Below are 11,586 nucleotides of genomic sequence, written 5' to 3'. Positions count from 1 at the left end.
ACTGGACAAGGCGGTTCCACAAATGAGCCATTACACCTCTCTGCTTAACACTTTGAGTGCCACGGCCCTTGGGCAAAAGGTGCTGTACTGTGCCACATAGGCCGCAATGCATTTTAAAACAGTCATATAATTTATTTAATAATTACTATGTAAACACTGAACACGCACAAATAACGATGAGACTCTCTTCTATCACCTGCAAAAAAAAGTTTATTGATCCCATTTTCCGTTCTTTAGTTATGAGCCGGAGAAGATAGCTTGATTTGACCAAAAACAGCCCTTTTTTTCTACGAGCTGAGATAATGACCCTTTTGTGAAAGGAAGCATTTCAAGCACATCATTGACTCATTGCTAATATTTTCTGATGTAATGCTGCAGCTGCCTGGGTCTGTTGTATGCTGTAGTGTCCTGCGTGCCCCACCTCCCCCCCTCCTCCTCCCCCCCCCGTTGTGGGAGGAGTATCTCTCTGCTCTGCTCGGCTCTGCTGTGAGTGCGTTTGCTCTGCGTGTGCTCAGCAGTGAAAAGTCCGCTAGATCCAGCTTTTTTACACCCGCGTGTATGTCACCATGCTTCCAGTTGAGAACTCCACGGCTGATCATGCGAATGGGCTGTTGCAGCGGACACGAGGTGCTCAATTGTGACAGCAGATTGGCTGCTGCAGGGGCACAGCTACGTTATGCTTCAATGAAGCAGCTGCATACGGACGGATGCGATGCGATTTCCTTTTCCCCAACGACTTCTTCCGTGTGTTCTATGGTTTTACTCCACTTTCTCTCATCTGGAGTGCGCTGTCGCCACCTAAGGGTTCTGTAAAATAGGTTAGACACATTCAATAGCTCTCATATTGTAAGAGGCGATGTAAGAGGCATAGATCGACACCCCCCCGTCAAAAAAACAATTTCGAGTTATTGACGCCATTTGGCGTCGCTGGCAGCCTACGGTAAATTTCTAATGACGCCATATGGCGTCGCTGGCACTCAATGTGTTAACAAGACATGACTCCCATCCCATATCCCCTTCAACAGCCACCTTCGCAGTGTATTTATGCACTCCAAGAAAGCCTCTCATAGCTCGACTCTGGATAGTATTACAGTCAGGAGCATCCTCAAACCCCCACACTCCTGTCAGACGCATCCTCAAAACCCCACACTCCTCCAACATCAAATCAAATAGAACCAACCATTGAATCATAAAGTTTAGAAAATGTTGAGAAGCCAAGGTCAGGACATGGTTTCATTTTAGTCATCACAGAGCCTAACGCTCTTCCTGCAGACTCTGCCAGTACTTTTCTTCCTTCTGAAAAGCTCATGTTTTCATTAAAAACAAAACCAAGATACTGTATTTACAAGAGGAAGTGTAAAGGCATTGAACCAAACTGAAATACATAATCACTCTGCTGTACACATTTTTTCCTAAAATGTATAGTCTGAGTTTTTTCACTGTTGATGGCAAGTCTCCATTTACTGCACCATGTGCTCATAATATTCAACATTCTTTGTAAATTAACCTCTTTCTCAGCAATCAAAACAATATCGTCTGCGTACAACAAAATACTAAAGTTCATATTGTCAGTATACCTAAGTTGGCCTGCTTGATTTCTTGAGCTAAATCATTAATAAAAAAAGTGAATAAAGTAGGGGAGAGCACGTCTCCTTGCTTCACTCCAAATGGAGTAGGAAACCAGCCAGTTCTAAAATGATTCAACTGCAGACAAGCAACAGGATCATTGTACAATGCTTTGATAGCATTATAAAATGTACCATCAATACCGGCAGAAATTTATTTATATTGCAAAAGATCTCTATGTATCCAATCAAAAGCTTTCTTGAAATCAACAAAACAAACAAATGTGTTTTTACCTTCTTGTAGTCTAGCTCTCACCACAGAGGAGATTGCATAAATATGATCGATACATGCCCTGTTTTTCCTAAAACCATTTTGCTCATCCACCAACATACATTCCCTTTTAAGCTCCAATTCCACGGAGCGATCCAGTCCGGTCAGAAAAGCCAAGCGCTCTGACCTCCCCCCCTCCCTTTCTGTCTCCAATATATTATTCCATACTATTATGCTTCTCAAACCTATCTAACTGCAGTTTAAATACTGCAAGCATGTAAATACGCTACACTATAGCAAGATCAAAGTGAAAAGAATGTTCTAAACGCATTGGCTAGAAAAATATAGCCTATCCCTATGTGGCCTATGTCATGATGAGATTAGATTGGTGAAAGTTTGTCCAGATTAGAATTATATAGTTTTCTCTCGCTACCTTTTCTTCTCCAGTGCTGCAGATGATGCACATAAATATAACCTACATTATGTAAAGTCATTGCATAAATGTGTTTTTATTGTAAAAGTAAATGTGAAGTAAGCCAAGTCTTATTGGAGCAGAGCGGACATCACAGTAGAACCGTGTTACGGCTGTCTCTCATCTAAATCACGTTATATCTGCGAGGGATATATACCACCTGGGTTACATATATGTTTCACATAGGGTTGTGTTTGGATTTCTATGTTTTATTTTGGCCAATATTGAAATGTTCGAGAATTGCATGTTGTGTGAACATAAACATTATTTCTATCTACCACTTTACGCAATTTAGGCTGATTTGGTTGATATTTATTCTCGAAATGTATTAGCCTCAATGCATGCTGGGAGATTTGAGGGAGAGAGGGGGGGAGAACAGCTTTTTTTCTATCTGTCTTTGTGCTGCGCGAGAGAGGGAGTGAGAGAGAGAGAAAGGGGGAGAGAACAGCCTCTGAATGACAGGGGCTCAAAACTACGATATAACAACTTTTTCCATTGGTCTTTGTGCCTGTCTGACGCGAGAGAGAGAGAGAGAGAGAGAGAGAGAGAGAGAGAGAGAGAGAGAGAGAGAGAGAGAGAGAGAGTTTGAGATGGCAGAGGAGATCTCCGCGCAATTACACACAGTAGCCTAATATAACCGGCGCACTGAAAAATATATTTATTTATTTATTGTATTATCTTTATTGTACCCCCTGTAAATTATTTCTCTTACAAGCACATAAGCACCTTATGCGACTGGTAACATGATGTAATACTGAATGTCAATAATGTATGTATGTTTTGTTTGTTTTTTCTTTCTTTTCTTTTCCTATGTCTGAGCCTGTTTGTTCTGTCTTGTTTGTGTGTTATTCAAAAAAAGTTGTAAATAAAATATTGAAAAATAAAAGAATAAAAAGAATAAAAAAAACATACTTAGTTGCTTACTTATGTATTCTCTCCTGGTTGTTGTTGTGTTCCCCAGGTGTCTCTGGGCACTCTGCAGAAAGCTGTAGCAGGTGTGGTGGTGATGTCAGAGGAAATGGAGAGAATCTACAGCAGCTTCCTGAACAACCAGGTGCCCCCCTGCTGGGCCAACCAAGCCTACCCCTCCCTAAAACCCCTGAGCTCCTGGGTCAGAGACCTCCACCTCAGGACTGCTTTCATACAGGTACTTTCAGGCCACACTCACTGAGTCACTTTGTGGTTCCATAAGCTCCAGGATGCCTGCAATGCACCATGTAACATGCGACATGTACAAAACATAAAGAAATTCAGTTACTTAGAAAATATATTTATTTATTTATTGTATTATCTTTATTGTACCCCCTGTAAATTATTTCAGGTGAGGCTATCTGAAAGCCCTAACTGTACTTTATGCCCCCTGGCAACCCCTGGTACCTTTATACACACGCTCTGGGAATGCTTGGCCGTTTCTTTATTTTGGAGAGAAGTTGTCAGAAAGATGTCCGTAGTGCTGGGTTAGGGTTAGGGTTAGGTAGGGTTAGGGTTAGGTAGGGTTAGGGTTAGGGTTAGGTTAGGTTTAGTCACTGGGAGGGTTAGGGTTAGGGTTAGTCACTGGGAGTCACTGTGGGTTAGGGTTAGGGTTAGGGTTAGTCACTGGGAGTCACTGTGGGTTAGGGTTAGGGTTAGGGTTAGTCACTGGGAGTCACTGTGAAAAATGGTAGCTCAGAGATGCAAGGCTCCTCATACTCTGACTTTTGAACAATGGGCATCTTCAGCTGTGGACCTGGCTCTCATGGAGACGTCGGTGGCCCGTATTCAAATTCATGGCACTAAAGTAGAGAATATTATGCTGTGGAATATATCTATTGAAGCCATGTGTCGGCGTCGCCATGATTTGTTTTTTCTGTACTGTGTGGTGGAGTCTGTTCACTTGAGAAGATATTGCAAGCTAATATCTTTGTATATATATATATATATACCGGTATATATATATATATATTTTTTTTAATATATATATATTTATATATTTATATTTCTCTCTCTTTCTCTCTCAGAGTTGGATCACACAAGGACAGCCCAAATCTTTCTGGATCTCGGGGTTCTTCTTCCCTCAAGGCTTTCTTACTGGTATAACATAACAGCATTGTTTATAACATTGTGGTTTTAGTGGAGCAGACTAAAAGAAAAGCCGTTCACGTCTGGAAAGAAACACAAAAATTGGCACAAATACTCCTTGGGTTCTTTTGATGAAAATCTATTAGCCACACAAAAATCCAGCCTGTAAATAGTGTTTTCAAGGCAAATTTGTGTAGGATTATCCAATATGAATGATCTTGCTATCAAACCATACGTATTTATGACCACAGAGACACCAGATTTATTCCACATACATTTTAAAATGGCTGCCATTTTTAAAAATGGCTGCCATTTCAGCCATTTTTACCATCGAATTTCACTGTCCAGGGCGATTTTGATTATTCTGGTGTCAAATGACATGGTTATACATCAGAATTCCTTTTTATATCTCCTACCATTTACTCTGCATATTTTTAGGCTGCCGGCCTAAATCTGGTGTAAGGTCACGTGAAAAATATTTAGCAAAACATTTATTTGAAATTATGTACAGAAAAATTACATTTTATTTGCATTTGGTTACTATTGAATACACATAAGCTAATAAATAAACAAATAAATAAATGAATGATGCTTCTCAAACAGCACTGCTAAGTAAGATACTTGTGATGTCACTCGAACAATTGCGATGTCATCAGTGATGTCACTCAAGTAATTGCGATGTCATGTTGTGTGAGTGATGTTATGATGTTATGTTATGATGTCATAATATCATGTTGTCACAATCTTATGATGTCAATGTCATCATTTTATGATGATGTCATAATGTCCAACAAACACTTCAGTCCCTTCATAAAGCAGCATACACACACATAGTCGTGACAGACCTGAAGGAATGGCTGCTCGACCAGCGCATGACGACACGACAGGCAGCTCTACGATGCCACTGAGGCAGGAGATCTCGACAAACTGAGGACTTTGCTGAAGAAAGACTGCTTCAGAAGGCGGATCAATGAGTGGAGCTTTGTCAGCTCCAACGGCAGACGGAGCACCTCTCTGGGGCTCGCAGCCTGGCAGGGTCATGCTGTCTGTGTGGCCTACCTGATAACCCACGGAGCCAAGGTAGACCTAGCTGATGATCTAAACCTCACGCCTCTCTACCGCGCAGTGTTCTACAGTCACCTGGAATGCGTCCGGATACTCCTGGAAGGTGGGGCCGACCCCAACAGAAGCATACATGGCTCATACACTCCGGTCTACTGTGCTGCCGCCCGCCACCACCTGGACTGCTTCCACCTGCTGCTCCAGGCCGCTGGCGTTGTGACCCGTGACGTGGCTTCTCGCCTGCTGGATGTGGTGCTGAGGCAGAGGTGCAGCGCAGCCTTTGCCCAGCTGCTCCTGGACCACGGCGCTGACACGGCCCTGGTAACCTGGGAGCAGGCACAGCTGGAGGAGAGGGTGGATACCGGGGCACTCAGCGTCTTTCTGGAGGCCAAGAGATGTCCTCTGTCCCACATCTGTCGCGCTGGGCAGACATCACCTGAACCAAGTCCAGTCCCTACCACTAACACAAGTGATGAAGGACTTCGTGCTCTACCAAAACTGACTTGAATTGACTGTCAGTTTATAACTGACAGTCATCGCCGACCCCTCCCATCCTGGTCATCATCTTTTCCAAAGACTTCCACTCGGCAAAAGGTTCTGGTTTATCAGGACCAGACATCTGTATATGTATAATGTTTTTAAAAGTGTGTCCTCCTGGTCTATAGGGGTGCTGCAGAATCATTCCAGACGTTACAATCTGCCCATAGATGAGCTCAGCTTCCACTTCAACATGGTGCGGGCATACAGGGACCAGGCAGCGGTGAGCGAGGCTCTCCGCACACTGCCCCACACCAAGCTGGACATGGACGAGGAGGTACTTGAAGGGCTGGAGGAGTAAAGTTAGCTGTTTTTATTTTTTTTATTTTTCTTGTCTGTTTTTATATGCAGAACTGTTTTTATATGCATTGTAAGGCGACCTTGGGTGTCTTGAAAGGCGCCTCCAAATAAAATGTATTATTATTATTATTATTATTATTATTATTATTATTATTATTATTATATTTATTATTATTATTACTAGTGCAGTGCCCGCTCCCTCCATGTACCACCCCGTGGGCGCTCCGGCTGTAGGGTTGCGCGCATGTAAACTTAAGGGCAAACATATTGTGCGCAACACACACACGCGTGTGTGCGTCAATAGAGCAGGTGAGGCCACGCAGCAGCCGAGCTGTGGGTGAGGCCGCGTAGCGGCCGAGCTCCGTATGCGAGCTGCGAGCTACGCGAAGGACAGACGGACAGAGAGAGAGACAGACACTACTGGAATTATGATTCACATGTAGCATTGCTTCACATACAGTACAACGAGCGAGCAGTGAGCGAGAGAGAAAGAAAGAGAGATGGAAGAGAGGATTGATAACTGCACTGTAAACCATAAAGCTTTTTATTTTATTTTATGTATTTATTTAATTAACAATGCATATTAATGAACATTTTCATGTAAATATGCCAGATTATAGCCAGAGGCTCGTTTCCATCTGTAGTCCCTTGGCAGGTTGATGTTATAAAACAGTGTTCATAAACTTCATAATCACAAAAGCCAACAGTACATACAAGTTACACAACATGAACTTCACAACCATAAAAAAGACAACAGATAACATGTCAAATGACAATATAATTATGTGCAATGTGGCGAGACAAAACCAGGGAATGGGGAGACCACACATTGAAGTGCTTTAGGTGCTAAGTGCTAGGTGTGCTCGTTTTATTGCACCTGGAATTTGATCTAGTTTTGCAAGGTATACAGAATCTGCATGTTTGTTGTTTGAAAGTTCTAATCTTAGCTTGTATGTATCTGTGACTGTCTGGTTGTTGTAGTTACCAGAGCCAGAGAATGGTGTGCTGGTGCACGGCATGTTCATGGAGGCCAGTGGCTGGGATGACGTCAGCATGGTGATGTCAGACGCTTTGCCTCGGGAGATGAACGCCAGGCTGCCCGTGGTGCACTTTGACCCCCAGCTCAACTATGTGCCTGAACCAGAGCTCTACCACGCCCCGCTGTACAAGACCTCAGCCAGGGCAGGCACTCTCTCCACCACCGGTACTGGAGACACACACCAACACGCACACACCTTGAGTTCTTTTTCTTTAGTCTTCTCTGCTAAATCTTATCGCTAAAGATCACAATTTAACCAGAAAAAAGTATTTTGAACTAGATGATTGCATTTTGTGAAATTTGATACACAGTTCGGTTTAACTCAGCAACCGTTTGTGTAGTCACTAGATGTGGTGGTGGCCTAATGGTGAGAAGATTCCCAGTTTGAAATCAGTAGGGATGTCACGATTCTCCAAATTCAATTAGACTTTTGATTTTAAGGGCACGATTTGATTTTCGATTTATGGAGCCTATTGAAAGAGCTCACCGCCCGGAGCTATCCCTATTGAAAGAGCTCACTGCCCGGAGCTATCCCTATTGAAAGGGCTCACCGCAGCGGAAAGCCGATCAGAGTGCCGACAGGCAGCGACCTATTGTGGTGAAGTTCTTGAACTTCAAGGACAGAGAACTGGCTGTTAGGCAGAGAAGAAGAGATCTTCATGGCACAGAGGTGACATCGCTAATCAGTGAGAGTAGTGATGAAGATCAAACTGTTATGCTGCTTATTTATGCTGCTGTGATTGTGCAGATATTCCTTCACCTATCCCATTCTCCCTTGACATTACCGAGTTATCTAATTCCTACCGAATTGCATGCAGCTGCTTTAAACTCCTGCAGGGCAGCTTACACACAATGAGCAGGTTGGGCTCCATTGCTTTACTCAGACAGGATAGGAGCATGGAAATAGAATTATGTTGCTGGATAAACATTGGTTCTTGCAGGGATGGAAGTTTTATAAGTAAGGGATAATCAATGACTAGGTGTGCGTTAATTTTTTTTAATGCACGACGTGGAGGCGAAGAACCACCCGACGCCGCAGGCGCCCTAGACCAGTGGTTCTCAACTGGTGTAGCCTCAGGACCCACTATTTTCCTTGTCATGAAGTCGCGACCCAAATTTCAGATTTTTTTTTAAACCACTCAAATTTATTGCACAAAAAATAGCGCATTAATTTAATACACAATGCCTTCATGCACTGTTATAAACCTCAAATGAAGAAAGAAGTGCAACTAGGGCTAAAAACCAATTGAAATAAGGCAGACTTGAATTACAGGCCTATATGTTTTTAAATTTAAACAAGTCAAACTGGTCATGCTCAGAAAGTCTTATTTGAACTGTATGAAATATGAAATAAAAGGCAGACTTATCTTGAATTACATGCCTATATGTTTTTAAACAAGTTAATAATAATGATAATAATAATAAAACAAGTTAACCTGGTCATGGTAATCCGGTTTCAATAGTCTGAATTTAACTAATATGAAATAAAAAGGAATCACAGGCAGGCTATATGGTTTTTAGTTAAACTGGTCATAAATTGTAATTAAACTGGGGCCATGCTAATCCAGTTTCAATCATCTGAATTGAACTAAAATTAAATATGAAATGAAAAGGCAGGCTTCTCTTGAATTACAGGCAGAGCATATGCTTCAGATTGTTAAACAAGTAAAACTGGTCGGGCTAATCCAGTTTCAATAATCTGAATTTAACTCAAATGAAATATGAAAAAAAAAAAAAAAATTGGCCAATGCCCAATCAAAACGGCCCCGCGACCCACCTTTGGGTCGCGACCCACCAGTTGAGAAACGCTGCCCTAGACGATAGACAGTTCATACAGTAGGTGCCTGTGCGCATGTGGTCATCTCTCAGTCAAGAGACTATTTTAGTCAAAGATCTCTGATGGTCTCTAGAGCATGTGACTTAGCGCATCACACATGAGTTCTCCGTCCATGACTGACTCCTTACCTCCTCATGAACGCACACCAATACTGAACGAACTAGTGTGTGAGTCTGATTGAGATGTGCCTACAGATTGTTGACTGCATTCTACTAGATCCTAACTATAATGGACGCATGTAATAGGAAAATGTTCTCTTAACAGTAGGGGTGTCACGATACACTCAGTTCACGATACGATACGTATCACGATACTGGGTTCACGATAACGATACGATACGATACGATTTTAACAATATTTTTTTAAACTTGAATAATGACAATATATGACTGGAAAAGTAGTATTTTATTTGAAATGCACAAATACAAAACATGCTGTTGTGGGAAATTGTTATTACAATAACAACTAGAAAAAACATGAGATTGGAGATGAGGCTTATCTTGAAATAGAATGAGTTACACCGTCACTTAGATTTACTTTGAACTAAAAGGTTTCTCAGCAGTATAAATTCTCATTATGCATCTTCAGTTTTTCTTCAAACTCAAACAACAAGACTTCTTAATCTATTTTTTATGCATCTTCAGTTTTTCCTGTCAAGTAAACTGTTTTGCCAGAAACTCAATTGAATGGTTTCTCTCCTGTATAACTTCTCATGTGTCTCTTCAGAGACTTGTTCAACTGAACTACTTTCCACACATTGAACTTCAACAAACAAAGACGTTTCTTAGTCTATTTTTTAAAGAAAAAAAAAAAAATTTTTTTTTTTTTTTTTTTTTTTTTTTGGGCGATATGAGATTTCATCTCAACGATACATATCGTGACGTTTTACTATCGCGAAATTTCGTGGGACGATATATTGTGACACCCCTACTTAACAGTCTATCATGTTTTGTCCTTTCTCCTCACCCGTCACTTCTGTCTCCCTCCAGGGCACTCAACTAACTTTGTGGTGACTGTGATGCTTCCATCTAAGCAGCCCTGTGACTACTGGATCTCCAAAGCCTCGGCTCTGCTGTGCCAGCTGAATGAGTAGTAACCTCTCACTTAGGACCAGCCATCCACTATGCACACCACTGTAACACACACCACTATGCACACCACTGTAACACACACCAGCCAGAGTAACACACACCACTATGCACACCACTGTAACACACACCACTATGCACACCACTGTAACACACACCAGTGTAACACTGTAACACACACCAGAGTAACACACACCACTATGCACACCACTGTAACACACACCAGAGTAACACACACCACTATGCACACCACTGTAACACACACCAGAGTAACACACACCACTATGCACACCACTGTAACACACACCAGAGTAACACACACCACTATGCACACCACTGTAACACACACCACTATGCACACCAGTGTAACACACACCAGAGTAACACACACCACTATGCACACCAGTGTAACGCACACCACTGTAACACACACCAGAGTAACACACACCACTATGCACACCACTGTAACACACACCAGAGTAACACACACCACTATGCACACCACTGTAACACACACCAGAGTAACACACACCACTATGCACACCACTGTAACACACACCAGTGTAACACACACCACTATGCACACCACTGTAACACACACCAGAGTAACACACACCACTATGCACACCACTGTAACACACACCAGAGTAACACACACCACTATGCACACCACTGTAACACACACCAGAGTAACACACACCACTATGCACACCACTGTAACACACACCAGTGTAACACACACCACTATGCACACCACTGTAACACACACCAGAGTAACACACACCACTATGCACAGTCAGGAGTTTGATACAAGAGGTACCGGTAGGTTTTTTTAGATGATTGAGATTTATGGTGATAGGCTATTTTTCCCATTGTGGAGATGCACAGTATGTAGATTTAATGGAAAGATTTGCAGACTGAACTTTGATTTGCTTGTTGAGGCACCAAAGTTATTTGTATTTGAATAAAAGTGGAAATGGACATAATCAATGTTGTTGTAGTTTTGATTACACAAATTCACGTAACACCACGGAACTTATACATTTAATTTGATACACTTAATAACAGCTGTTATCCACAAACAACTTGAGTGAGCAGACTGGGGGTGCTCGAGCCCCCCCTCCCCAGGATGTTTTCTGCTACCTTTCTTCCACTATGATTTCCTGTTAGCCTCTATGCCATCACAAGCTGTTAGCCTCTATACCATGGGCCATCACAAGCTGTTAGCCTCTATATACCATAGGCCATCACAAGCTGTTAGCCTCTATATACCATAGGCCATCACAAGCTGTTAGCCTCTATATACCATGGGCCATCACAAGCTGTTAGCCTCTATATACCATGGGCCATCACAAGC

General features: G+C 42.2%; 1 protein-coding gene across 1 annotated transcript in view; it reads left to right on the top strand.

The window, feature by feature from the left end:
• Nucleotides 1-10,323, top strand: part of dnah6 (dynein, axonemal, heavy chain 6) — a gene marked incomplete at its 5' end in the record, with an annotated part of 137,910 nt that extends 127,587 nt beyond the window's left edge. Inside the window, 5 exons of the mRNA XM_083649338.1 lie at nucleotides 3,270-3,455; nucleotides 4,306-4,378; nucleotides 6,094-6,242; nucleotides 7,247-7,469; nucleotides 10,131-10,323. Of these exons, the coding sequence (XP_083505464.1) occupies nucleotides 3,270-3,455; nucleotides 4,306-4,378; nucleotides 6,094-6,242; nucleotides 7,247-7,469; nucleotides 10,131-10,234 (735 nt within the window). The 3' untranslated portion in view covers nucleotides 10,235-10,323. The remainder of the gene's footprint in view (nucleotides 1-3,269; nucleotides 3,456-4,305; nucleotides 4,379-6,093; nucleotides 6,243-7,246; nucleotides 7,470-10,130) is intronic.
• Between the last annotated feature and the right edge of the window lie 1,263 nt (nucleotides 10,324-11,586).

The sequence above is a fragment of the Poromitra crassiceps genome (assembly GCF_964638095.1).
Source record: "Poromitra crassiceps genome assembly, chromosome: 13".
Classification (NCBI taxonomy): domain Eukaryota; kingdom Metazoa; phylum Chordata; class Actinopteri; order Beryciformes; family Melamphaidae; genus Poromitra; species Poromitra crassiceps.
The sequence above is the reverse complement of the archived record's forward strand: the minus strand, read 5'-3'. Positions and strand labels throughout refer to the sequence as shown.